This window comes from Rousettus aegyptiacus, unplaced genomic scaffold, assembly GCF_014176215.1.
Source record: "Rousettus aegyptiacus isolate mRouAeg1 unplaced genomic scaffold, mRouAeg1.p scaffold_m13_p_2, whole genome shotgun sequence".
Lineage (NCBI taxonomy): Eukaryota > Metazoa > Chordata > Mammalia > Chiroptera > Pteropodidae > Rousettus > Rousettus aegyptiacus.
In genome coordinates, this window is record NW_023416295.1 from 1,221,089 (window position 1) to 1,248,298 (window position 27,210).

The 27,210-nt window shown below is 68.3% G+C and overlaps 1 protein-coding gene across 9 annotated transcripts in view; it reads left to right on the top strand.

The window, feature by feature from the left end:
* HDAC4 (histone deacetylase 4) overlaps positions 1–26,977 on the top strand; it is a 173,485-nt gene extending 146,508 nt beyond the window's left edge. For 6 of the 9 annotated variants that reach the window (XM_036236448.1, XM_036236450.1, XM_036236447.1 and 3 more), the window contains 13 exons: positions 2,059–2,192; positions 3,865–3,970; positions 4,565–4,611; positions 8,250–8,357; positions 9,243–9,298; positions 10,884–10,971; positions 11,908–12,027; positions 12,411–12,508; positions 18,651–18,769; positions 19,966–20,099; positions 24,833–24,917; positions 25,595–25,735; positions 25,913–26,977. In XM_036236448.1, the coding sequence (XP_036092341.1) occupies positions 2,059–2,192; positions 3,865–3,970; positions 4,565–4,611; positions 8,250–8,357; positions 9,243–9,298; positions 10,884–10,971; positions 11,908–12,027; positions 12,411–12,508; positions 18,651–18,769; positions 19,966–20,099; positions 24,833–24,917; positions 25,595–25,735; positions 25,913–25,956 (1,280 nt within the window). In that variant the 3' untranslated portion in view covers positions 25,957–26,977. Of the gene's footprint in view, positions 1–2,058; positions 2,193–3,864; positions 3,971–4,564; positions 4,612–8,249; positions 8,358–9,242; positions 9,299–10,883; positions 10,972–11,907; positions 12,028–12,410; positions 12,509–18,650; positions 18,770–19,965; positions 20,100–24,832; positions 24,918–25,594; positions 25,737–25,912 lie in introns of all 9 variants that reach the window. The other 3 variants (XM_036236446.1, XM_036236452.1, XM_016144254.2) reach the window with 1 other exon arrangement.
* Positions 26,978–27,210: the final 233 nt, after the last annotated feature.

Consider the following 27,210-nt stretch of genomic DNA (forward strand, 5'->3'; position numbering starts at 1 on the left):
GAAAAATTTCAGTAGTAGTTACCCCGAAATCGTTGCTCTTCAGAAAGGAAACCAGAGAACGGCACCGGCTGGCGGCGCGTTGGCAGGCAGCCCTCTCCACAGGCACGCGGAGCCGCGGCGTCCACGCGAGCCGCGCCCGCCGCGGGGGTCGGGAGGTCCCCTCTGTTGCGCTTTCTTAGTTCGCCTTGGAGTTGGTCTGTGAGAGGGAGCGGAACAGCGTGCGCGTCCTGGACGAGCACACGGGGCGGAGCCGCCGGCAAGTCGCTGCTCGTCCCTCGCCGCGCTCCCCGGGGGCCAGGCCCTGGTTCGGGGCGAGCCTCGCCGCGCTCCCCGGGGGCCAGGCCCTGGTTCGGGGCGAGCCTCGCCGCGCCCCCCGGGGGCCAGGCCCTGGTGCGGGGCGAGCCTCGCCGCGCTGTTCTGCGCGTAGCAAGGCGGGCAGACGGGCATCGCTGCCTCCCCCGGGGCCGGACCCCGCCGTGCCCACGTGCTGCTCGCGCGCCCGCTCCACGGTGGCCGTCCTCCCAAGTCCGCGCGGGCCGGTGTCCTGTGTGCGTTCCCCAAGCTGCCCCCCCAGCTCGGCCGCTCTGCTCCAGTCCCCCTGGAAGAAGCGCTGGCCCTGGGTCCCCCCGAGGGGCACTTCAGCAAAGTGTCCTGTCACGATGCTCGTTGGGTGGTTTGGCCGCGGTGGTTATGCTCGCTGCCCGACCTGTCGTTTGGGCACGCCCGTGCCCGTGCTCCGTGTGCGCACGTGTGAATACACGCATGCACGCTCACAGTGTGCACGTCTCCACGGCCTCCGGCCCGCTCGCCTCGGCGTGACGCTCGTGCGTGTCTGCGTCCGGGTCCTGTACGCGTGCTCCTGCCCTGCCGCCTGTGGCCCGGCGGTGCCCTGCGCCCTCCCCCGGCCCGCGCGGCCCCACTGCAGCCCCAGGAGTCCCTCCGACCCAGGGCGGACCCCCCTTAGCCTGGCGCACAGGGCGCTGAGCGGGCGGTGGCAGCAGCTACTGGGGCCCCTGTGGCCCGGCCCTGGCTCCGTGTGACGCTGGCCGTGCTCCTCCCTCGGTGCCGCCACCTCCCTCCGCCCCGAGCTCCGGGAGGCAGAGGCTGCTCGGCAGAGACCGGGCTGCCGAGGGCCTGCACCCAGCCGCCTGCCCGTGGTGAGGGCCCTGGGAGGCCAGGCATGCGAGGGGACCGCAGGTGACAGTGGGGCCCCCTCCTCGCAGGTGCCCCCCGGGGCCCGCCCTTCCCCCTCCTCCAGCCTCGTCTCCAGACAGGCCGAGTACACCCACCTTCACGGCACCGTCCTCCCCGCGACACCCCACTCTGGCCTCGGGGTCACCCTTGCCCTCCGCAGCAGAGCTCAGGCTGGTTCTGAGGCTGGCCGGGTCCCCTCCCTGCAGGTGACCTTCTCATGGCCAAGGCTCCCTGAGGGCCAGCTCTCAGCTGGTCCGGAGTGCAGCCCGCAAACCTCGGGGCTGAGCATGGCGTGTGGGCCCTGCTCCCGCCAGGCCCCACGTCCCCTCACGCGCGCTGTCTGCGTGTGCCCGCGGTGCGCGCACGCTCACGTCCCGGCCACTTCCTGGGGGCGGGGCCTGAGCCTCGTCTCAGCCTCAGTCGATCCTGACAGGTGACTTGGATTTGTGGACCAAAAGCTCGTGTTTCTAGAAGTCGGCAGAGTCCCCTGTGACGTCAATGCCACCTAGCTCACAACCCGAGAGAGCCGGGTCCGGGAGAGCCGGGTCTGGGAGAGCCGGGTCTGGGGCGGGCCTGCTTGTCATTCCCCCTCCTGCTGCGCCCCACCCTCCTGCCCGGGGTGCAGGCAGCTCGGCCCGCCGGGCAGGCGGGGAGCAGACGCGCACGTCCCGGTCCCCTTCTCGGCCTCGCCTCACGCCGCGTCCTTGTCCCCGGTCGAGGTCCTGGGCTTCGTGCTCAGGATCCGCCCTGCAGGTGGGCGTGGCGCCCGCCCGGCCCCTCAGGGTGTGGCGTCTGCCGGGAGCCAGCCGCTTTGGGTGGCGCGTGGGCCGCCGCCGGCTGACGCTGCCGCCTCTGCCGCCGCAGGCCTGGTGTACGACACGCTCATGCTGAAGCACCAGTGCGCCTGCGGGAACACCAACAGCCACCCGGAGCACGCCGGCAGGATCCAGAGCATCTGGTCGCGGCTGCAGGAGACCGGCCTGCGCGGCAAGTGCGAGGTACGGCGGGCTGCGTGGCCTGCGCGGCCCCCGGGAGTGTGGGACCGCTGGGCGGGGGTGGGGCGTGAGCCGTGCCAGGACCAGGACAGCACCTGCGGGTGCACGGCCGGCCTTCTGGAGGGTGCCCGGTGCCGATTTCCAAAAAGGCCGGGGCTTGCCCCTGTCCTAAGCCCAGCCCTCCAGCACCCCTGTCCCACATGCCCCAGGACCCCGGTCGCTGGGCCCCAGGTGCCCACCAGGTGGGACCTGCGGTGTCCCCCCCCACACCTAGAATCCCACAAAACCAGGGGCAGGACCCAGGGTGGCACGAGCTGCTCTGTGGAAGGACCCCAGAAAGTGCGCACCCTCTTCTCGACGAAAACTGCCCAACCGTCTGTCACGGCCGGGCCTGCCGGGGCCGGGGCAGGGTCTGTGCCCAGACCCCACCTGCGAGCCCTCCCTCCCCTCCAGACACGGGGCCCTCCAGCACCGCAAGCCTGCTCCACGGCCCCACCTTGACCCGTGTCACAGTGATTGTGATCTTCGGAAGGGAAAGGGCCCAAAGGCTGGGTCCAGACTCCTGTCCGAAGGGTCCCCTGGGGAGGCCACCGCAGGCTGGCGGGAGCCCAGCCAGCTCGGGGATGGGCAGGAGCTGCGCCACTGGGGGGCAGCATCGCCCCGGCAGACTGGCGGGGAGGAGCTCGCCGAGCTCGCCCTGCCCACCCGCCTCCCGCCTGCTGGACCACCCAGAGAGCTGCGGGGCATCTGAAGTCCCCGTGACCTTCCTGCCCCCTTCCGTTCGCCCCTAGGAGGGTCCCGGGGGGGGGGGGGGGCTCTGCCCTAGTTTCTCAGCCAGACCAGCAAACAGCAGGGGGGGGCGAGGTGGTGAAAACCCGGAAGGTCCCCGACCCTCTGCTTCAGCCCGGGGCGGGGTGGGGGAGGCCGGCCCCGCGGCAGAGGTTGGGGAGCTGCGGGTCTCTCCCCCGGGCCAGGGCCCCCTGCGCCAGCCGGCCCGCGCCTCTGCCCCCCCCCCCCCGCCGCCGTCGGGCCCCGGGGGCGCCGCGCTGCCCCAGCAGCTGCCGGACGTGTCCCCTGGACTCTGCGTGCCGCCCCCCCCAGAAAGCCCCGTGCGGCTGGTCACTTCCGTCACCGTGTAGGCCTTTCCTCCCCCCACTCCCCGTCACAAGGGTGAACGAGCGCAGCAGAGTAATTTTCAGCAAAAGAAGAGTCGTTTTCATGTAGTTTTTTCTGTGGAAAGCGGGAAACTCGGGAGTTTTGATTTGAGGAATTTGTAAACCAAAGGAAAACACAGACGGACCGGTAGACAGCAGTCGAGGGCCACTCGGGGCGTCTCAGCACAGGGGACGTCTCTGCTTCCTGCCGCTCGGCCCCCTGGGGGGACGCGGGCCCAGCCCCCGAGAACGCCGAGCGGAGCAGGCCCCCCGCCCTGCTCGCCGGCGTGACCGCGAGGGCTGACGCCTCGGAGGCCGGGCTTTCCGCCTCGAACACCTTTCTAAGTCACGAGGGAAGCGTGAGCCCTGCGAAGCGCCCCAGGCTTTCTCGGCGCCGCGTGGGCGCGTTTGCCACCTGCCTCGCAGTGACCGGTGACTCTGCTCTCGCACGCGGCTCACCGTCCTTCCACAGAGCCGCGCGCGGGCAGATGCGAGCCGCCTGTCGCGTTGTCTCCCCACAGTGCATCCGCGGACGCAAGGCCACCCTGGAGGAGCTGCGGACTGTGCACTCGGAGGCGCATGCCCTGCTCTACGGCACAAACCCCCTCAACAGGCAGAAACTGGACAGTAAGATTCTCCTAGGTACCCCGCGGCCCCGTCCTCACCCCCGGGGGACAGGCCTGAGCACTGGGGCAGGGGCCGGCGCCTCTGCATCCTGGACCAGGCGGCCTTCCCAGACGGCCACTTCACAGCCGTCCCAGTGGACTTCAGATGCGTTTTCCACATTCCAGAAAGGTCCCTGCTTCTCAAGGCCCCCCAGGCGTCGACCCGGCCTCTGCCCTGCTGGGAGTTGGGAAGGGCTGGGCTGCAGGAGCCTCCGAGCTTGGCATCGGGGCCGGCCGTGAGGTTTGCGCCGGACGCAGCCCGCAGAAGCCCGGGGCTCCCACGCAAAGTGCCTGAGCTCGGGCCGGAAGCCGAAGCCCCGTAGGTGCCTCGCCTCCCCCGCCCCGTGAGGAGAGGCTGTCGCCATGTTGAATGCCCCCTCTTGGCAGGGCTGCGCCCCACAGGCCCAGCGCCCGCAGCCCACGAGGGCCCCTGCCTCGGGCCACACGGGGGGCGTCTCGTGCGTACTCCACAGTGCCAGAGCACTGCCGGGGGGCCCGCGGCACTCCTGGGGCTGCCTGCGGCCTTGGCCCCTGACCTCACTCCCCGTCCCCGCAGGCTCGCTGACGTCCGTCTTCGTCCGGCTGCCCTGTGGCGGTGTTGGGGTAAGTGCTCCTCTGCTGCGCACGTGCCGTCCTGTTTGTTCCCGGGCCCCGGCAGCCGCAGAAATTCCGCCCCCCCCCCCCCCCCCGGCTCTCCGTGGAGAGTGATCGCCGCCAGGTGTTTTCCGCAGACGGGGCCCGGGCGGGGCGGCCGGCCGCTCACACGTGTGGCTTCCAGGCACAGGGGCCCGTGAGCGGCTGGTGGCAGGACTCGGACACGTTCCCGGGAGGGTCGTCTGGTCCCTGCGGCTGGTGCTGGGGGACGGGGTCACCACGGGGCGGGGTGCGTGCCGACCGGCCCGACTTCTGGGCGGGGCTCCGTGTGTGTGTGTGTGTGTGTGGGCGGGGCTCCGTGTGCGGGCGGGGTTCCGTGTGCGGGAGCCTGGCCTCGCCCCGCCCCGTGCAGCCGGCAGCTGCCGGTCACGGTCACCGCTCACAACGCGACGGTGCTTTTGAGCAGATCTGGCCAGGCAGGCGCCTAGCGGGCTAGTGTCCTGCACGCGGCCTTCCCCAACCCCAGCCTGACCCGGGCGGGGGACCACGGTCCGCCTGGCCGGGGCGCGGCAAAGGCCAGGTCTCCCCGGCCCAAGCTGCGCTCTGTGCATCGGGGGCCCCAGGCAGCTGCAGCTTGGTGGTGAGGCCGGGCCTCCTCCCCGCCAGCCTGCCGGCTGTGCGGGTCCCGTGGCCCCAGAAACACAGCAGCCATGCTGGGCTCTGGCCCGAACGCGTGGACGACAGAGCCGCCGCGGCCGGAGCTGCCCCATGGCGTGGTGTGCGTGTAATTACAGATCACAGGCTGAAGCCTGAGGTCTGGGTTCTGTTATGGAAATGAAACGAAATTGTGTTCTTCCTGAGTCTTTCAAAAAATCCACCACTTTGAACATTATCCCGTCAGGAAGGGCACCGGCGGCGCTCGCTGCCCTCCCGCCGGGCCTTCCTGGAGCTGTTCCACTCCGTGCTGGACGTAGGCTGCAGTCCCTTGATTCTGGGCGCATTTTTGGCCGGACTTGAAAAGCTTTGGATTCGCAGTGCCCTGCAGCCTGTGCCATGCAAGGCGGGACTTATGATTTGCAAATGGGAGCTGAGTGGGAGCTCGGGCCTGCGGCCTCCAGCCAGGTGGCCCCCTCGCCGCACTCCGCGCCCGCGCCTGGAGGCTGACCACGCTCGCCTCACGTCCGGGCGCAGCGTGCCCTCGGCCGGGGCGGAGGGGGCTGGCGCGGTGTCTGCGGAGGCTGCCGTCCTGTTCGCCTCGTCTCCCCCAGCCCCCGGCAGGGAGCGGGGACGCCCTGGGCCGCCCAGCCCCGGGGGTCTCCAGGGAGCAGAGCGCCCCAGGAGCCGAGGCGTGGGGACCCGCCCGTGGGGTGACGTGGTGGGGGCGGGCTGCGCGCTCCTCCCGGAGTCGAGCGGTCGTCCCGGAGGGCAGCTCGCCCTTCCCCCGCTGCGTCAGAGGTTTCACGTCGCTTCGCCGCCTCAAACCGGCAGAAGGCGCAGCTTCGTGCCCCTGGCGGGCAGGGGGCTGCCTGACAGGACGAGGTGACCGGCACACCTGTGGGCGCCTGGGCATGGCGCCTGCACCACGGCTCCTGAAGAGCCCCCCGCCCAGCCCGGGCACTCCAGACCGTCCAGGTCCCCAGCTCCCGCTCCGTGTGGGCCAGCGGCTCTTCCCTCCGTCCTGCCCCGGGCAGCAGTCACACGGCCTCGTGGCCCCAGGCAGGGCAGCCGCCCCCCATGGCGCTGCCGGCCCAGCTGTGCTCCCCGACTGGGGCCTCTCAATTCCAGAGCTTGGGACGCCGACCGGACCGTCCCAGGCCGGGCCATGGGGCGCTGGTGGCCAGGCTGAGGGGCTCAGGCCCTCAAGCAGGACAAGGTCTCATTGGGCTCTCTGGGGACTCCACAGTGGGGCCGGGGGTCTGTCCATTGCTCGGGCAGGACGTCCCGGGGCCCTGGGAGGGCAGGAGGAGGGCAGAGCCAGAGCCCTGCGGAGTGCGTGGGGTCCTGGCTCATCTCCCCTCCCCGCACTGGCCGTTTGGCCCCAAAACCCAAATCGTCGTGTTCAGAGGAGAAGTAATCTCAGTGGTTTTGCCCAAACTGCCTTCGGTCCTCGGGTGCAGCCTCGGGCTGGGCCGCCTGGGTCGTCGTCACCCTGGACGGCGTGGGCAGCTGGCGGCGACCCCTCCGGCTCTCGCGTGAGCGCTGGCACCTTCGCGTTAATGATTGTCCGGCTCAGGGACGTGGTGCAGGACGGTTCCGTCTGAACGGGCAGGTGGGGGACGGCCGCGCAGCCAGCAGCGCTCGGAACAGAAGCCGGCCTCGGGGGCCGGGCACCGATGCGGGGAGAGTGGCCAGCGGCAAAGCGGGGCGTGTCGACACCCGGGAACTAGAGCACAGTGGGGGGTCACCGCGCAGCGTGGCCGCCGTGGGGACAGCGCTCGCGGGGAAGGGCCCGCGACCCCGCGCACGCCTCAGTGTCTCCGAGTAGCCCCGGCCCCCCGCGGGGGGGTCAGCGTCAGGGCCGGGAGCTGGGCGCACCTAGACGCTCCTGCACCTGGCCGCACCACCCGCCTGTGCGCAGCCGGCCGGGCCCCACCTCCAGAGCCCCGAGGCGTTCGGTGCTGGGGGAGGCCGTGGGGGGCAGACGGGCCGGCAGGCGCTGTTAGAGGGGAACGTGGAGCTGCTCTGCGGCTTCTCAGAAGCTCACGGGGCTGCGGCGCCCCCAGGCAGGGCACCTCAAGTCCCCAGGCTGTGTGGCCGAGGCACTGGTGTCCCCACACCTGGGGACGGCAGCTTGGGCTCTTGACCTGGCGTCCAGGGGCCGCGTGCTTCATCCTGAACCTCAGATCCGCCCCGGCCCCCTCGAGACGACGGGCCCCCCATGCGCTCACAGCCACGTCTCTGCCATCTCGTCCCACACTCGCCGGGGCTTAAGAAAAGCTCGACGTTCCCGAGTAAACCCCACAGAAGGGATAAACTGGCCCCTCGGAGAGGGACGTTCCAGCCGCCTGCGCCACACGCTTCCCTGCTGGCCGCAGAGCGCCACGGGGACCCTGGCCGTCCTCGCCCCTCCCAGGGACCCTGAGTCTCCTCGGCCCCTCCCCAGGGACCCTGGCCGTCCTCGCCCCTCCCAGGGACCCTGAGTCTCCTCGGCCCCTCCCCAGGGACCCTGGCCGTCCTCGCCCCTCCCAGGGATCCTGAGTGTCCTCGGCCCCTCCCCAGGGACCCTGAGTCTCCTCGGCCCCTCCCCAGGGACCCCGGCCGTCCTTGGCCCTCCCCAGGCCTCCGCCCTGTGTCCCGTATCTTGCCAACGCCTGGCGCTCCCGAAGAAGCGCAGCACGGAGCAGAGCCGTAGCTGGGGAGGACGCACCTCGCTTCCGTCCGCGCTTTGCTTTGCTGACCGTTGCCGTCCCTGCGGTCGCTGTAGGACGGAACTGACGAGTGACCGTGACGTCCTTGCTTAGCTGCGGTTCTGTTGGCCAGCGGAGACGACGCCCCGGCAGGGGCAGAACCGCAGGCTCGTTGCCTTGGCCGCGTCGCTGTTAAGGGTCCTCAGGGTGTGTCTTAAGGCAAGGCGCTGCGCGGCCGGCGGGAAGCCGCCAGCGCAGGGTGCGGGGGCCGGGGCCTCACTCGGGGCGTTGTTCCCGCAGGTGGACAGCGACACCATATGGAACGAGGTGCACTCGTCGGGGGCCGCCCGCCTGGCCGTGGGCTGCGTGGCGGAGCTGGTGTTCCGCGTGGCCACCGGGGAGCTGAAGGTCAGTGGGGACGCGGGGAGGGGTCGGCCCCCGCGGCACCCCCTTGGACAGGCGGGCGGTGGGGGGGGGGGCACGGCCGCCGCCTCCCCGCGGACATGGCCAGCCCGCTGCGGGCTCGCGCCTTTCTGGGCCGCCGTGTGGGTGGGGCTCTGCCCCCGGGCGGCTGTCTGTGGCAGGCCGCACACCGCTGCCCATGGCCCGGTCGTGGGTGCTCAGCTGGCCCTCGGGGCTGCTGCAGAACTTGGCTGGACAGCTTGCTCTTGCCGGTGATACCAGGAGATGTCCACTGAGACCCTCAGTGGCTGCAGAGCACTCTGCAGAGGGTCCTGTAAGGCGTCGAGGGCCGGGCAGCTCCAGTGGGGTGTCAGCCCGCGGCCCCTCCAGCCTCAGGACAGTCCCCGGCGTGGGCGGCTGGCTCGTTTTCTGCGTTGTCCACTCCGCTGGGCCCTGAGCTGCAGTGGTGACAGATCTTCACGTGAAGGCCAAAGTGGGGCAGGGCGTCCGCCTTTCTGTTCGGTCTGCACCCAGGGTCCCCGGCAAGTCGTCCGGTTGCTCCTGGGGAGACTGTCTGGCCCCGAGGGTGTCCGGGGTACCTCGTCCCTGCCCCTCCAGGCGCCTGTGCTCCACGTAGGCACCCCGCCTCGCCAGCGGGCCGCCGGAGACAGAGTCAGGGGCACACGCGCCTGCGTCGCTGGCAGCCAGTAGACTGCTTTGAAAGAGGGGACCCAGCAGATCCGGGGTGCTGGCAGCCAGCCGTGCCTGTTCCCCGGGACGCGGCGTGGAGCGTGTGCCCCGAACCCTCTAACAGCCCAGTCTGCTGGTTCCCTCCCTGACATGAAACCATCTCTCCCTCCCATCTCCCCCACTGTCTGGCGTCCTGTGCAGAATGGCTTTGCCGTGGTCCGCCCGCCGGGACATCACGCGGAGGAGAGCACGCCCATGTGAGTGCACGCGGGGGCGGGGGGCTGGGCTGGCGCTCGGGGGGGGGGCGCCGTGCCGTGGCGTGGCGTGGTGTGGCGTGGCGTGTGCTGGGCCTGCTTGCGGTCTCTGCGTCCCCGTGCAGAGCCGCCCTCGGCGTGGCCGCGACAAGAGCGGGGAAGGGCGGGAGTCTGCAGCCGTGGGGGGCGGGGCGCTTCCGGTTGCGGACTCGGCCGCAGCGCCCCGGCAATGGACCCTGAAACACCGCCAGGGCGAGCGCCTGCGGCCTGCGTTCTGGGGCGTTCGGCCACACCCGCGGGCTGCTTCCAGGTGTGGCCTGCTTGCCCTGTGCCCTATGCTGCCGATGAGGCTGACGTCCCAGGGCCGTGGCCAGGTGGCCGGCTCCCCAGACTCCGCTTGGGGTCCTGGGTGCCCTGACTGCACTCATCTGAGCAGCTGGTCGCCCGGCGTGTGTGGTGTCGGGATTGTCCCGTCCGTTGTGTTTGTGGAGAACCTGCGACAGGCGCGACTCACATGGGACGTGGTCGCGTGGACGCATCCGTGGCCTGGCGGCTGTGTGCCGAGTGCCTTTGCAGCCTGGGCGAGCTCACTGCGCCGTCTCGGGCCTCGCGAGCCGCCCCGGCGAGCACGGCGGGCGCCCCGGGCCGGGGAGGCAGGACGGGCGCCAGGGCTGCCAGGCGCAGCAGGTGGCGCCTCGCAGGTCGGGTCGCGGTGTGCCAGGCGACAGCGAGGCGGGGAGTGCAGGACGCAGGCGGCAGGGCCGGAGCCGGCCCCCCGGAGCCGGCCCCCGACTCCATTCCATGCTGGAGGGGCCATCGCAGCGGAGTTTCAGGACTGGCTGGGCAGGCGTGCCCGGCACCTCCGCGTGTGGACGCGGTGGCTGTCCGCGGCCTCACCCGGGAACCATCCGACCACCCCGTGAGCCAGCACACGGAGCAGACGCGTTGCATTTCTCTGAAGCACTTTCTAGTGTGAAGCCACATTGTGGGCTGTCTGGAGTGGTCGGCCCGGTGGCCAGCGTGGTGAGGGGCGGGGGCACATCCCGGGGGCGGGGGCACATCCCGGGGGCGGGGCGCCGCCCGAAGCCAAACAGCCAGGCCTCAGCCCTGGGGGAACTCCGGCAGGGGCGAATCAGATGAGGTTGTTATTTTGTTGTGAATCACTTTGTTTTTCTCCTTCTTGTGGATAAGATTCTAGAGTTACCATTTAGCCACTGGGGGTGACTCTGTGTCTTTGTCCTATGTCTTAGAACAGGGAAGGATGGGCGGGAAGCAATTGAAATAGGTCACTTCTGCGTTCCGCGGCTCGTACCCTCTCCTGAGAGGCTGACGGCCGGGACGTCGCCACAGAGCGAGGAGGGCTTTCCCGGCCGGGGCTCCGCGGGAAGCTGCGTGCGTGCGTGTGTGCGTGTGCGTGCGTGTGTGCGTGCGTGTGTGCACACATGTGCGTGCGTGCGTGCCGTCAGCGTCCAGACTGCTGCGGGAAGCTGTGCGTTCACCACGTTGCTGCCGTGGCCGTGGGCTCTCGGTGCCCCGGTCCCTGTCTGAAGCCGTGTTTCTCTCCGATTCTCCCGGGTCTCGTCCCCAGGGGCTTCTGCTACTTCAATTCCGTGGCCATCGCCGCCAAGCTCCTGCAGCAGAGGCTGAGCGTGAGCAAGATGCTCATCGTGGACTGGGTGAGCGGGCGTGTGCCGGGGGAGGGCGCGTTTCTGCCTCCACGGGCATTTGCATGTGGGGAACCTCAGCTCTAGAAACGGCCCCAAAGGTGCGGAAGACGAAGCCACGCCTGTCACGAGTCTGTTTTGCAGCTTCGATCAGGGGACCGGCCGATACCCGGTGCCTGAAGCGCCCAGCGTGCGCCCGCAGGCGCAGACGGCCCTCGGCCCAGCCTCGCTGGGGGGCAGGCCCGGGGACAGACGGCGCGGCCTCGACCGCGGGCGCCGCACCCGAGCGGGCGAACGCGCAGCTTCGCGTGGCTGTCGCTCCCGTCCCTGCACGGTCTCCCAGCGTGTGCCGGGCTGACCCGCTGCCCCGGGTCCCCAGGCGGTGCCGCCCCTCGCCCCTGCACAGCCCCTGACGGCTGGCTGGTCAGAGCTCGGAGTCCCGAGCTCCGCAGATGGGTGGCCGTCCGAGGCTGTTCGAGGTGTCCGTTCTCGCCTGGGCCGCGTGTAGAGCAGGGCCGGGGAGAGTGTTCTCTCTGGGACGTCACGGGCCCCCACCCGGCCGAGCACGGCCACCCCCGCCTCATGCTTTAGCATGTGGGTTTGCAGTCAGAAGCGCTCTGTCGGTGTAGTTGGGGACCAGGGCCACAGCTCTCTCCGCATGTGCACCTGTCACTCCGCCCCGTGGTGTGGTCCCCCGCATACCCCAGCGTCACCTCACGTGTGCTCGGAAATGAGCGGCCGGGGCTGGGGGCGTGGAGGAGGCCCCCCACTTCTCACGGCCCCGCGGGGCCCGTGAGCGAGGACAGGGCTGTGCCTGGGACGCCCCGCCTCCAGGCAGGGCTGAACCCCCGCCCTCCTCGGCAGAGAGCCCCGTGGCCCCGGCCCCTCGGCCCTCCCTGGGGACGGGCAGCCCGGCGGTGCTCAGTGACGGCTCCTCCCTGCTGTCAGGATGTGCACCACGGCAACGGGACCCAGCAGGCCTTCTACAGCGACCCGAGCGTCCTCTACATCTCGCTGCACCGCTACGACGACGGCAACTTCTTCCCGGGCAGTGGCGCCCCTGACGAGGTGAGGCCTGCGGCCGGGCGCGGGGATCACGGGGCGCGTGCCCGGCAGAGAGGCAGGGGCTCCGCCGCGGACGGGTCCGCCCGCCGCTGGGCTGCACCCCCGGAAACGGCTGGGGCGGGCGGCCTCGGCCAGACGTCCCCTGGTTGTCGCCTCCAGCCCGTGCCACCGGCACGGCTGCAGGTCCCCGCGCGCTGCGGGCCGCCCCGCAGCCACCCCAGGCCAGCCGGGCAGAGCCCCACGTTCCGTGAGGACGAGGGCGCTCTGCCGTCGGCCCCTGGGGCCCCAAGACTCGCCGGCAAGGGCCCAGCACAGGCCGCCGGGTCAGGCCTCCATCAGGCCCCCAGTCAGTCGAGTCTGTGACACATGCTCTCTCGTCCACACAGGTGGGCGCAGGGCCGGGCGTGGGCTTCAACGTCAACATGGCTTTCACCGGTGGCCTCGACCCCCCGATGGGGGACGCGGAGTACCTGGCGGCCTTCCGGTGAGTGTCCCGGGGCCCTGTCCGCCCCGCGTGCCTGACTGCTGTCCTTCCAGCCTCGCCTCCCTTTCTGAGCATGCCAGACCCATGGGGGCGCGGTGGGGGGGCCGCGGCATGCCCGGGGTGCTGGCAGGGCCGGGTGTCTCTGTCCCTTCACTCGGGGGCGTGGTGCTCCAGGGGCTGCCTCGGCAGTCCTCCTCAGGCCTCGTGCGGCTCCTCGGAGGCTGCTCCTGACCTTGGTCACAGTGCTCCCTCCGTGCCAGGTCCCGAGTCCCCACTGGACCCGACCATAGGAAAGTGGCAGAGACCGGGGCGGGGGGCGGGGAGCCGGGAGCGGGGAGCCCGGGAGCGGGGAGCCGGGAGCAGCCAGGAGCGGGGAGCCGGGAGCGGGGAGCCGGGAGCAGCCGGGAGCGGGGAGCGGGGAGCGGGGAGCCGGGCCGCCAGCATCGGGGCCCGAGGGCGTGCGTCTCTGGCGTTGCTCCCAGCAGACTTCCGTGGGGCGACGGCGCACACCCCTCCTGTGCTGGTGCCGGGAGGGCCCCCCACGCACCCCACTTCCTTCGCGTCCCTCCGAGCCGTGAGGATTTGGCAGCAGGGTGAGGAGGAGAGTCCTGTTCGGGGCGCAGCCCCCCCAGCCCAGCCCCCAGGAGCCAGGGCCCTCGGAGGCCGCGGCGTTCCTCTGACCCCCCGCGTGCCCTAACGCACGTGCGTGCAGGCGTGCGCGTGTGAGGTGCACACGTCTGCGGACACGGGGGGGTGTGTCCATCGGTGTGAACACGCGCGTGTGGGGGTGTCTGCAGACATGAGTGTGTTTGCACACACACGCGTGCACGTGTCTGCACGGCGAGACTCCACGGGCACATCTCAGTTCTGCTGAGGGCGCTTTCGCTCTCTGGGGAGACCCTGCATCCGTCCTGTGGCCCCTCGTGGCATCTGCTCACTCACTTCAAGACGGGGTCCTCGCCTGCAGGATTGGGGCGCCTTTTGGGTTCTGGCGACTGCAAGGCCAGGGGCCAGCTGTCCAAGCAAGGAGACCAGCCTGTGCCGGCCCCTCCGGGTCCCCCCAAACCTCTCTCCTGACCTCGTTGGTTTAAGGCCGCTGCTGCTTACTCGATCAGACGTGATTTTGGTGACCACCTTGCCCGTTGAAGAGAGGACTCCCCCAAACGCACAGCATCTGGGAAGTCGCTGATGTACACAGTTACACAGCAGCTTCGTGAAACCCGAACCCTTTCAGCATCCACACTGGGGGAGCTGTCACTGCTCCTGTGTGACGGGGAACGGCACCGGCCACCACCTTGTCACTTACCTCCGGGGAACCAGCCCTCTCGGGAGGCTCCTCTGGAAGTGCCAGCATCCAGATGGTGCTGTGAGAAGCGTGAACGTTGCCCGAGGCTTGATGCCACCTGAGGGACCCAGGGCCAGGCCCTGGGCAGGTGGAGAAGGCAGCAAGCACCCTGCAACCCGGGGTCCGGGTGGTGGGAGCCGCGCCTGTTGTCATCTGGGGCGCGTCTTCTGGCTCTGGCCGGGTTGGCCCTTGTGGGTCCCGTGCCCCAGGTGGTGTGGTCCTGGGGTGCCGATGCCTCGCACCTTGTCTGGGGGGCAGGGCCAAGAGGGGGCTTGGGGGTCGTCCTCCCCCCAACCCCGCACCCCAGCCTTTAAGCTGAACCCTTCACTCAGCTGCTGCCGATGTCCTGTTTTAATCTCCTGCCAAGTGTGTACGTGACGATACCTTATCAAATGCACTTTTTAAAGCTTAGATCGCTTCTTTGAAAAGAAAAATCGTTCCAGGGTTTTTTTGGTTTTTTTTTAGTATTGATTTTAATGTAAAATAGCACTTTGAAGTTTAGAATTTATGGTTCCCTGGGCATCGATCGCATAGGGGAAGAAGGGTCAGGATCTGTTTTCCCCTTTCTTCTGCGCTTCTCCCCCTTTTGGGGGGCCCCTGGGGACAATGTGGGCCTCAAAGGGAGCACCTCGTTTCGCAGACCCGCTGCTGCCACATCGCATTTCAGGAGATCAAGCGTGAGATGAAGAAGAGATAAGAAAATTGCCCCTAATGAAACCCAGAAGCGAGCACTTTCTCCCAGGCTGGCGGCATCAGGAGAGGGGGCTTAATGCAAACCAGGGGCTCAGGGCTTTGAAGTTAGCTGAGGCCGCCTCTCTGGAGGGTGCTGGCGGCTCCTTAACCCCTCACTTACCTGCGCCTGGCGACCAAGCGGGTCCACCTGTCAGCAGCGAGGAGATGAACTTGGGGTCATCCATGATCTGAAATCGCAGTTCGCATCCAAGTGGTGCAGTTTTTTGAAGATGCCAGTGAGCCTGCACACCCTGCGGCGGCCCTCGGAGCTCCCAGTGACTCAGGAGTCGCTGTCAAACTGAGCGACTGGGCAGATCGTCCTGTCCCATGTCCACCCCCCCCCCCGCCCCGCCCCCTCACCTCTCAGGCTGGACCCAGAGGTCGAGGCTCTTCTAAGTTTTGTCCTTTTCATAAGCTGTGTCTTTCTTTTTTTAGACCGTTCCATCGCTGTGCTAAGGTGTCCGTGATTCTCACGGTGGGCGTGGGGTGTGGCGGTGCCAGCGGTCACCGCCCGGTCTGTTCCGGTCTGTTCCGTGAGGCCTCGCCCGACGGCGGCGCGTCTCTTCAGGGCCTCTGTGTCTCTCCCCGTGTACATTTCGTCTGAGGTCCTTCTGCGGTGATTTCAGAAGCAAAAACTGTCGGGGCAGCTTCGCAGGCCACAGAGCCTGTGCGGCGGTGCGGCGGGCGTGAGCCAGGCGCGGGCTGTGGGCGTGGCCGTCGGGGTCAGCCAGGGCAGAGCAGCGGGGTTCCGGCCCTTTTTATCTCTGTTCTGGTTCTGGCTCTCAGCAGAGTTCAAATGCTTGTGGGACAGTCGCTCCAGCCACTGGCCTGGTGACTCTGGTAGGCACGGTGGCTTGGGGTGGCCCTGGAGCTGGCACCACAGCACGGAAGCCACGGCAGCACGGGCCACGCCCACCGCGGGCCACGCCCACCGCGGGCCACGCCCACCGCGGGCATGGGGGACTCCAGGGCACAGAGCCAGAGCTTGCACAGGGTGCAGAGGAAAAGCGTTTCAAGGGTCAGCCACGCAGGGCCCCCCCCTTCTGCCAGCCTGGCTCCGCCCACTGACCCCTCGTTCCTGCTCCTGGATGGGCTCGCTGCTGCCCTAAGCTCAGCAGCAAGCTGCGGCGCGCCTAGCATAGCAGCCTGCAGGGGGCGCCCCCTGGGCGTCCAGGCACCAGGCACCCACCTCAGGGACGGGGGTGTGTGCACCGCCAGCTGTGTGAGCGATGCTTCTGGGCACCTAGGAGGGCAGAGAGCGGCCGGGGTGCAGGGCGGGGGTTAGCCCTGAACCCAGGTTGCCGTGGAGGCTTCGGCCCTGCGCCCCAGGTCCCAGCCCCTTCTCTGGCACAGCCCCCCGGAGGCAGCATCACAGCTTGCCCGCCATGCCAGGCTGCATGCCCCAGGGCTGTATCTTGCAGGGGTTTGGTGGGGTTTTGTGGGGCCCTGGCAGGGGATGAATTGAAAGGTCATTTCTTTCCAGAGGTCGGAACCAACTGTTGTGTCAATTACAAATGCTCCTTGACTTAGGATGGGGCGGGGTCTTAGGAAACCCCTGGCAAGGTGACTGCCTGGCACTTGAAGCCACGGCAGACTCTCAGCTGCCGCAGGTGTGCGGGGTCACTGTCAGGGTTCCCCAGGGGTACAGTGGAAGCGAATGCGTGTGTGCGGGCCGTCCCGCTGCCCCGCATGACCCATGCCACCCCCACCCCCAGGCATCGGTGTGACCTGCCTTCCATGGTGATCGCTTTGGGGCGGTGCCACGCACCCCGCACACAGGGACTCTCGGTGGTTGGTGCCTTTAGTGAATTCAACTGGTCGGTGTCCGTCATTTCGCGGGGTCGGGAGCGAGCAGCTGGGCTGCGCTTCAAGGCGGCGGGAAGCCCACCCCCTGCGCTCGTGCACGTGGCCGCCGGGCCCTGTGAGCAGCGTCTGCCGGACGGTGCGGTTTCCACGGAAACGACGCGCGGCTCCTGCAGCGAGGCCGAGGTTCCCTGATGCTTCATGAACCTGAGGCCCCCAGCGGGGACTGACCCCGGCCTGCAGGAAGGCCACGCCCCGCCTCAGAGGCGAAGCGAAGCGCGTTGGCGGACCCCGCTGTCCGTCCGCCCGCCGGAAGTCCGCCACCTGGGCCCGGCAGCACTGTCCCCGCGAGGCCACGCCTGCCCTGAAGCTCGGCTTCATGTTTGGTGCAGGACCCGCAACCCGCGGAGCCATGCCTTGCGCAGCTCGACCGCAGCTGCAGTGGCGGGGTCTGGGCGGGGGTTGGCCAAATGGGGGGCTCCATCCCACCCTGAGATGTCAAGCAAAGGACACTGCCGGCGTCCCGGACCGCGCATGCGGAGGGCAGTGCGTGGCGGGGAGTGCGCCCCGCCCCTTCTGGGTCACGTGGCCGGTCCTCAGGCCCCCAGTGGGCGCCCGAGCCCTTGGAAGCAGCTTTCCTCACCCTCTTGCAGAGGAAACTGAGCTGGGCACAGCCTTGCAGAAGTAGAAACGGGGTGTTCAAAGCAGCGGCCTCAGCCTTCTGTGACCCCCAGTGCGACGTTCCAGAGCGGGGTCCCCCCTGCTCCGTGTGAGTTTTTACGGCAACCCTGCCCACCTGGGGCGGTGCCAGGTCGCAGGCTGATGCTCATCTCCAGGAAGGGCCTCTGGGTCTTTCAGCATCGCTCGCTAGACTGGGGGCGCCGGCTGCCCCTGCGTCCAGCGGACACACACCCCGCTGCCCTCACACCCACCCACATCCCACTGAGCTGCACCCAGCGATCGCGCAGGGCCCTCAGCGCGGGTCCTGCAGAAAAGCGCAGCTGCTCGTCGCCTGCGTGCCGCTCCCAGGTTTCGTCACCTCCGCCCGAAGCCGGGGACTTCTCAGCAGGGCCACGACGCAGTTTCGTTCCCGAGTGGAGGAACGCTGACTTCGGAGCATTTTTGTTCCTCCGGCGAAGTCGGTGCTTTATGCAGTTGGCTTTGCCGACTTAAATGGCGAACTTCGTTTTGTAATAGATGCTGAACGAGCAACGACGGGGCCTCTCGCGGCCAGCCCTGCGCCTGCGGCCGCGGGGTCCCCGGGCAGGGGCTGCATCGTGCTGTGTGCATGCGGCCACCTCCCCTCCGTCTCCGAAGAGCCCGCGAAGGGGGCTGAGACTCCAGTGAGCTGCTGATCGCTGCCGGGGGCGTCCGCAGAAGCTTGCTGGAGCACCCCAAGAAGTAGGCAGTGAATCGTGGGACCTGGACGGCTCCAGCGAGGGGTCGAGCGAAGAGGCTGGCACTGGCTCAGGGCGCGCGGGGGTCATCGCAGGCCGCCGTTCTCTGCCGGGCACCTGTGATTAGATGCCAGAAGTCAGGGGCACCGTAACTCCACGCCAGATTAACCAGGCTTCAGCGACAGGCGCCCCTGTCGGAACACGGCGCATGGTCACAGGACAGGCCGGCAGAGGCTGCAGGCTCGTGGCAGGACAGGCCGGCAGAGGCTGCAGGCTCGAAGGCGGTGGCGGTGTGTTTCTTCCCTGTTCAAGCTGCTGCTCGTTTTAACTAAATTCCCAGGTCTCTCAGTGGGTGTCACATGCTCAAATTTAAAAGAATCAATGGGTTAAGAACACAATTTTCCTTCTAAAGACCTAGGTGTAGAATTTGCAGTTACTGACCCAGCCGCGTCCTGTCGTATGAGCACTTATCGGTCATTCGGCCACTCACCGCCGGTGTTGTGGCTCTCGGGGGGAAGTGGAAGGTACAGCTTCTCCTACCTCAGGCACACACGGCTGGACTGAATGCGAGGGTGGTGACGCATGCACCTCGAATCAGAGCCATGCCACCCACCTTTGGGGAGAAGCGAGGTTGGAGGGCTGGCAGCTGGGGCCATGGGGGTTGCAGACCACCTCTCAAATACACTGCTGGTTTGGACTTTTAAGATAACAGGGAGAGGCGCTGGGCGCGCCTGGGCCGACCTCCTGAGTGCACGAGCCTCGAGGCGGCGGCTCGCGGGCAGGGGGACAGGCGCTGTCGGCCATGCAGCCCCCTCCACAGCCGTGTCCTCGGCTGACCCTGCGTTGCCTTCTCCTGCCTCTGCAGAATGGTCGTCATGCCGATTGCAAACGAGTTTGGCCCGGACGTGGTGCTGGTGTCGTCGGGCTTCGACGCCGTGGAGGGCCACCCCACACCCCTGGGCGGCTACAACCTCTCCGCCAAATGTGAGTCGGGCTTGCCGCCTGCCGGGGCGCACCCGCACCCCACTGCTCGGACAGCGTGCTCCGTCCTTTGGGCCTCCCCTCCGCAAGGTCTGCAGAAGGAAGCTCCCCTTTATCTGTTAGACCAGAGGCCTGGCATGGAGCTGGGTCCACAGAAAGGCCTGGAAGCCCCCGGCCCTGCCTGGCCACTGCCCCCCAGCGCTTTGGGACCCTCCTGGGGCTTCTAGGCGTGCCCTTGGGGACTTGTGCGAGGCCCCGGGCACAGACAGCCAGAGTATCCGTCCTCCCACAGGAGCAGTGTGGGTCACCAGAGAAGAAAGGGAAGCAGGGCAGCCCTGGGGGGCCAGCTCCAGCGCAGGGCACCTCAGACCCACCTGTCCGCAGGCATGGGCCTAGGGGCCGAGGAAGTACCCAGGCAGAGGGCAATGCGGGCCGCGCCCAGCACCCCTCAGCGCCCAGCCCAGGCCGTGTCCACATGCTGAGCTGCTTCATCCAGCCCTCGTGGCAGCCTGGAAGCCGAGGTCCCTGTGCCCATGGGACCAAAGCCAGGGCTTCGTGGCGCCTGCAGCCACCAGGGGGAGACGCCCAGCTGGAGGCCGCGCTGCTGGTGGCCTGAGGCCGGCCGCTCACTCGCGCGGCGTGGCTTGCCCTGCTCCCTAACAGCTGCCGGGCAACCTGGCCGAGGGTGGTGAGGACCGGCCCGCCAGGCATCTTCTGCCGATGGCAGGGAGGTGCGGGCACCGCAGAGACCATGGCTCCCGACGGAAGCCAGGCGTCCTGATGCGGACGCGGGGGTCCTGGGGCCCCGGCCACGCTGGCGCACGCGCCCAGTACGCCCACTGCCCAGGCCCCTGGGGTGATCCCGGCCGTGACCTAGCGGCTGCTGATGGCTGCCCGGCCTCGGTGGTCCCCACGGGAGAGCCGAGGGGCTCCTCCCCACCCCCCAAAGAAGATGATTTGTGGCATTATAAAATCAGAGCCTTGAGACCGTAATTCCTGCTCTCGCAGAGATCAAAAAGAATCCCAAGCTGGAGTTCTCCGCTGAGCTCACCGCCGTGGAGCCTGGCTTCCATTACGAGCCCCGCGCGCCGGCCCCGGGCCTGCAGCAGGACGCGGTGTGCTGCGGCCGCTTTGATCGGCCGCCAGGCGTCGGCGCCGCCCGCCCCGCCCGCCCCTCGCATCTCCCGTTTCCGTTGCAGGTTTCGGGTACCTGACGAAGCAGCTGATGGGCTTGGCCGGCGGCCGGATCGTTCTGGCCCTGGAGGGGGGCCACGACCTCACGGCCATCTGCGACGCCTCGGAAGCATGTGTTTCTGCTTTGCTGGGAAACGAGGTAGGTACCGGCAGCCCGGGGCCGGTGCGGGCCGCTCCGCTGGCGCTCAGCCGTGTTCAGCGTCCTCTGCGACCCCACTTTGCAGGCGAGAACACACAGAGCTCCTCGTCCCTAGACTGAGGTGGCCTAACGGGGTGTCGGGAGCCCTTTCTCTTAAAACGACGGTCCCGGACCCTGCCCGCCGAGGGCTCTCACCCTGTGTGCGTGTCCCGGGGGACGGCCGCACGCCCCGTTCCCCGATGGTCCAGGGCCAGCTCATGGAATGGAGTCGCTGTGGGTCTCAGGCTGGGTCCGTGGGTGACACCAGGGCTGGTTCTGCACTGGGTCCTCGCCGGGGCTGCAGGACCTGAGTCAGGGGGACACAGTGGCCTGCACTCGTCAGAGGGTCTGGAGCGAGGCTTCAAGGCGAAGGCCGCTGGGAGAGCTCCTTCCTGGGTGACGTGGGGCCGGCTGCTCCCCACACTGCTCAGGGCGGCCAGGAAGGCGTGACCAGCGGCGGCACGTGCGCTCCCCTGAGCGACTCGAGGCCCAGTCCGCGTGTCCGCGCGTGCTCTTCCTGCATCTCCTCGTGCGCCCCAGGCCTCTCGCCGCGGGGTTGCGCTCCTGTGCCCCAGCCCCACCAGAGGTCAGGACCCCCGCGGTCACCTTCTCCTGGCAGGTGGCATCACACGGGGCCCTGGGAACAGGCCGGCGGGTGCTCGGTGAGCATGCCCCGGTCACAGGCCCCACCGTCGCAGGAAGGGCCCAGGGCCCAGCACGGCCTGCGCGGGGCGGCCAGAGGGTGCAGGAGCCCCGCACCTCCGCCACCCCCCGGCGCTCCCTCACGTGTCAGAGCAGGCCCTCTGCGCTCAACCCCTGAGGGTCCGGGCGGGGGCCCTCGTCCCCACATCCGCCCTCCTCCTGGTCACCAAGAGCTGAGCGGGGGGCCTCACTCGGGCCGCAGGCCACTCAGGAGGTCGGGGTGTCCAGTCGAGGGGCCAGGAGGAGAGTCGGGTGGCCGGGAGGAGCCATGCTGGAGAGGCCGGGGCGGCGGTCCGGGAGGTGCCCGCCGCCGGGTGTGCAGGGGCCGTAGCAGGGCGCGAAGGGGCGGTGTGTGGGCGTCGGCTGGCCGCGGCACCTGCCGAAGCTCGTCTCACATTCGACACGCATCAGCTCGCTCGTCCGTGGGGCTCCAGACCGTGTCCCTGCAGGAGACTGAGAGCCGAGAGGGCCCGCCAGGGGCCTCCCCACCCAGAGACAGCCAGCACGGGCCCCGGCACGCGGGCAGGGCTCTGGCTCGAGGTGCAGAGCGGGGCTTGGAGCAGGAGTCCAGCCTAGGTGGCGGCCCTTACACTCTGCGAGCCGCAGGGGGCCACCTGGTGTAGGGAGGTCCCCAGGGACGTGACACGGCACTGTCCTCGACGTGGCATCGTTCTCTGCAACTCGTGTGAACCAACGGAAGGTTTGCTGTAGGCGGGATGAAACGTGGTCCGTGCCCCGCCAGCCTCGGGGTGGACAGAGCTGACAGGGTGGCCTTTGGTGACAGGAGTCTGGTCTGCACCCGGGCATGGGCCCCAGCCATGCGAGCTGAGCATGAGAATGAGCTAACGTGGGGTGGAACCCTTCGGAGGCTCTGCCTGGGTCCCCCGTGTGAGGCGGCCCCAGGAAGAGAGGAGGGTTGGGCAGCCTGGGGTGGGCGCCCGGGGACGGAAGCTGTGGCGCCTGCCCTGCTCTGGGGGCCACTGCTGAGAAGGGTGGTACCCGAGTGAGCCATCCTGGGCATCAGCGGGGTGAGCCCCAGTCACGCCTCCTGGAGCAGCGGCCTCGATGGCGGGTGGAGGGGGCCGTGGGACCCGCGGTCTGCGTCCTGGCCCCCCAGCAGGGAATCGCAGCTGCGTGCCCGAAGGCAGGCGGGAGCCCAGGCGTGCGCGCCCCCGTCCGTCAGGGCCGCCGGCCAGCGACGGGCGTGCGGGCGGCGGGCACCCTGGCGGCCGTGCCCCTGCCGTCCCGGCCCGTGCGTGGCGCTCGTCTTCCCTGGAGGCACAAGCGCGTCGGAGGCGGCGGGGGCCCCGGTCTGCTCCGCCGGGCGGCCCCCTCGCCCGTCCCCGAGCGCAGCGCCCGCGGGGAGCTCGGCGTCTGCAGGTCCCACCCGTCTCTCTTCCTCCCTTTTCGCCAGTTAAAAGGCGGCTGATTTATATGTTCCGAGCAGCCTGAGCTTTTTGATTCTTTTAGCTGGTAATTTTAAAACAACAAGAGAAGTGAACTTTCAGGCGCCCCCGCCCCCCGCCCCGCTTCCACTCCTGGTGTGTTTGCTCTTCCAACAAGAAACTGTTCTTTTACTCAGACATCAAACAGCAGGAAGCAGCAGCTGTATCAAGGTCTCTTAAAAACCTTTTTAGTGCAGGAAAGTCCGCGGACCCCCGGCCCTGCCCCGCGGCCTTTGATGAGGCTTGATATACGGCGTGCTGGACGGCTCGGCATGCACGCGGGCGGCCAGCTGGGGCCGGCGCTGCCGCCTGGAGACCGGCTGCAGGGGAGCGGGAGGCGGTGCGGCCCCGCGAGCCCGGAGCCGCGTCCCAGGGCCGCATGGCTCCCGGGAGCCGTTCACTCTGACAGTTTCAGCTTCACGTCAGCGGTAGCCATTGGTGACAGGTGACAGACATGACGAGCCATGTGGACGGAGGCGTAGGGCGTCCTGCGGGTGGGGTGCCGAGGTGGACCGGTCCAGCTTCCAGCCGAGAGGGCCTCCGACCTGCTGTTCCTCGTGGGACCAGGGGCAGGGTTTTGTTTGGGCCAGTTTTCGATTTAATTGTGGCATTCCAGGGTCGATTGCCACAGTTTCACTCAGCCCGACTGCAAGACGGCGTCGGACGCCATGGCACCAGGGACAGGGTGAGCCCCTGTGTCCCGTCTCTGTGCTTTGTGAGATGTGGGTGTGGCAGAGCTGAGTGACCGAAGTGAGGGCGTCAGAGACGCGGATGCCGAACCGGCTGTACCTGGGGCCAGACGGCCGCTTCCAGTCGGCTGTCCCCCGCCTCACACACGTGCACACGCGTGCACACACGCTCGCCGTGCCCCGACTCACACGCGTGCACACACTCGCACACTCACTGGGCCCCGACTCGCACGTGTGCACACGCGCGCGTGCATGCAGGGCCCTGCCCCGGCTGCGTGCAGAACCCTGGAGCGCTGTGTGCCTGGCTTAGGCAGAGCGTGGTCTCGTGTCCCCATCCTGCCTCCCGGATCCCGGCCAAGGACCTGCGGCACGTGGCCCTCGCCCACCCTGCACCCCGCCTCCTCCCCGCCTGGGGCGGGACAGCTGCTCCCCTCCGGCCTCTGCGCCCCGCGCCCCCGGGCCGGCTCTGCAGGCGCAGCCTCCAGGTCCCTCCTCACCGGGCCCCGGGCTCCCGGTTTCCGCTCGCGCTTTCACCCCGAGCGTCCGGGGCTCCCGCGGCTCCTCCGGTTGGGTTTCGGTCACCTGTGGTTCTTCCCGTGCTGACGTCTTGTTTTTAGTTTTAACGACGCCGAACGTGCTGCGTAGGTTAAGGCCGATGGTGTCGGTAACCGCGGTCTGGAGGATCCGAGGACGCTTTTAATTTGGGGATAGCCGTGGATTCACTGAGGAGTGACGGAGCCACTGTGTCTCTCACACAGTTTTCTCTGATGTCACCGTCTTAGCTCCGCATGGGACATCTGTCACACCCCAGGAGCCACTCCCGGCACACCGCTGTTGACTAAGCTCCAGACCGTGCCGAGAGTCGGCTGGTTTCCCCACAGCGGCCGCATCGCTGTCCCCGGGGCCACCCAGGACGCACGGCGCTCCGGCCCCCCCAGGGAGCCAGCTTCCTTCCCCCGCAGCGCAGGGCAGGCCACCCACCCCCCGGCCGCCACCTCCGCGCTCTGCGGTGCGTCAGGGGGCTTGTGCTCCTGGGAACTGACAGCGCTCACGGGCTTCCTGGCTCGGGGACGTGTGTCCCACGGGAGGACGGCCAGCCCTGCGCGCCGCGGCTCCCGCTCCGTGTTTAGTGCTGGGCAGGTTCTCGGGGGACTTGGTTCTTGACCTCGGACCTCGGCCCCGAGCCACAGCTACACCAAAGCTGCCCCCGCCCTGGAGTCTGCCGGGCACGGAGTCGGCTGGGGTCACTCCGGCCCGGGCCTGTCCCCAGCACGTCTGACCTCCTGGGGTCCCAGCCTCCACCGAACCCCGCAGTACCCCCCGCGCTCTGCCGACCGGTCCCGTTTCAAGTTTTCCCACCGCTGCTGTGTTCATGACCCGCCTCGCCCTCCGGCCCCCGATGCACACGGCCCTCGTCCCCCGCTGCTGGTGCTGCGGGAGGCTGGGAGCAGAGGTTCCTTCTGCAGGGGACCCCGCTCCCTTCCTTCCATTCGCCTTCCCCCCGTTACTGGGGGGACACCGTGACCAGGGGGTGCTCGGCATCCTCATCTGCGGGACCAAAACGCAATACTCCGGGAGTTCCAAAAAGTCACGGCTGCTGCGTTGACCCTGCGCCGTGGTGTGAACAGCGGCCCCGAGCGGGCGCCCGCCCCCCCCAGCAGGCCCCACCGTGGGCCCCGCGGCTGGTGAGACGGCGCCTGCACACAGACCCACATCCGTGCGCGCACGGCGTGTGCGACAGTGCCCAGGCCACGTTCGGCTCGTCTGCGTCACCCCCTCGAGCAGACGCCCCGTCTTAGCGTGTGTGGGGATCACACAGACACCTTTCACATTCACCATGCGTTTACATTTTTTCCAGCTCGATCCTCTTCCAGAAAAGGTTCTGCAGCAGAGACCCAACGCGAACGCCGTCCGCTCCATGGAGAAGGTCATTGAAATCCACAGTAAGTGCAGCCCAGCGCCCAGCGGGGCCCCCTGGGGCAAAGCGTGGGAGCACCCCCCGCCCCCAGCCCCACAGCGTCCCCAGCCCTGGGCCCCTCCGCCCGTCACCGCCGCTGCATCCTCAGGCCTGCGGGACGGGCCCCGCTTTCAGCGAGCACTCGATGAGCTGCTGGAGACCCCCCAGCCGCCAGAGCAGGGCCATGGGCTCCCACTCGGGCCTCTCTGACGTCAGCGCCCCAGGTCCTCCGCCAGCCGGAGTGGGACCTGCGTCCCCCAGTCTGGTCTCTTCCTCTGGCCAGAGGGTCCCAGCCCACCCGTAAGACCAGAGCAGGCCCGTGGGGCCGGCACAGGTGACTCGGCCCCCCACCTCATGTCGGGCGAGCTGCCAGCACCCGGTGCTTGTCACGGAGCTCATTGTGTCCGAGGTCCCTGGGGTGGCCAGGTCGTTGAGACTCCCGTCCAGGGGCGGAAGCCAGGAACGCGCCCGCGTCCCCTGCATGGCTAGGTGCCTGTCCCCACAGCCGTCCCCGCCCCCGCCCCAGTGAGGTGCCCCAGGCCTCCTGTGCGGGCCCCCACGCTCAGGCCATCCTGCAGGGGTGGGCGGGGCCACCCTCCGCACCAGGCGACAAGGCACTGCGAGTCCCGCCGGCCCTGACGCAGCTGACGCCCTCCCCCGCAGGCCGGTACTGGCCCTCGCTGCAGCGGCTGGCCTCCTCGGTGGCCTCCTCCCTGGTCGAGGCCCAGGAGTGCGAGAACGAGGAGGCGGAGACCGTCACTGCCATGGCGTCTCTGTCCGTGGGTGTGAAGCCAGCAGAGAAGAGGTGAGCCCCGGCCCCGCGGAGGCCCGGCCGGTGCTCCTGTGCTGGGCACACGGGGCCCTCTGTCCCTGCGGGGGCGGGCGGGGCGCGAGGGGCGGGGCACGAGGGGCGAGGGGCAGGGGCGGGGGGCCGGGCAGCGCCCCGCTCACCCTCGTCCCTGTGCCCCCTGCCCCGCCCCCGCAGACCCGCCGACGAGCCCATGGAGCAGGAGCCGCCGCTGTAGCCGCCCGGAGCCGCGACTCTTGTCTGTCTGTCTGTCTTGAAGCTCCGCCAAGAAAAGCCCCCGTTTCTGCGTCCTGCCGGCGTCCTCGGGGTGCGCAGGCTCGCCAGGGGCCGAGCGCGAGGGGCGCCCTCTGCCTGGCCGGACCGGCCTCACCGGGCACGGGCTCCGCCCGACGGACACGGGGCCAGCGGACCGGACGCGCGGGCAGCGGGCGCCGCGGCCCCCCAGGGAGGCGGCCGAGCCGGCGCGAGGAAAAGGAATCAAAGATCCAGCAACACAACCAACTCGATCAACCGGTGCTTACAGTTCGCCGACCACTCCGGCCAGGCTCCCGGGACCCGGCGCCCTGTCGCGGTCCCCAGGGGGCGTGGCCCGCCCCCGCACCGCGGCGGGCGGGGGAGTGGACCAGCGTCCGAGGGGAAAAACTGGACAAAAATGAACGTGAGCCTGCGGGAGCCGGCTTTGCTTTCTCGAAGCCATGGGAAGATGCAAGTTTGTGCCTTTTTTTTATTGCTCTGATGGATTTTTGTGGCTGGGTTTTCTGAATTCTGAGGAACGATGCCTTAAGACAATAAGCGAGCAGCAGGAGTTGGCGGGCCCGCGGCGCCGGGGCCCGGGCGGCTGCCCGCGCGGCCTGGTTTGGCTTTATTGCTGTTTAAGAAAAATGGAGGTAGTTCCAGAAAAGTGGCAAATACTGTTGGGGGTTTTGAAGTCCGACCAATTTTCAATGAATCCAAAGTGTTCTTTTTCTCACACATCACATAACAATTGAGCATCTCCATTTGGTTGTGAAGCATGTCCTAGGCACACTTTCAGTGTTACGATCGGAATGCTTTTTATTAAAAGCAAGTAGCATGAAGTATTGCTTAAATTTTAGGTATAAATAAATATATATGTATAATATATATTCCAATGTATTCCAAGCTAAGAAACTTGATTCTTATGAAATCCTGATAAAATATTTATAATGCATTTATAGAAAAAGTATATATATATAAAATAAACACAGATTGTAAAGGTCCCCGGCGAATGAACGACTTGTGAATCAGACACCAAGGTGCTGATGGAGAGAAGCAGTTTAAAACCCACGTCCCTCGAGCTCCAGGCCAGGCCAGCCGCCGCTGGCCCGCACCTTCGCCGCCGGCGCCGAGCCCGCCGTTTGTACTTCGTCTTGATTGTTTTATAACGAAGCCCCCTCCCGCTCCACGCACATACGTACTAATGAGTTTTTATAGCAAAGAATATAAATTTGCT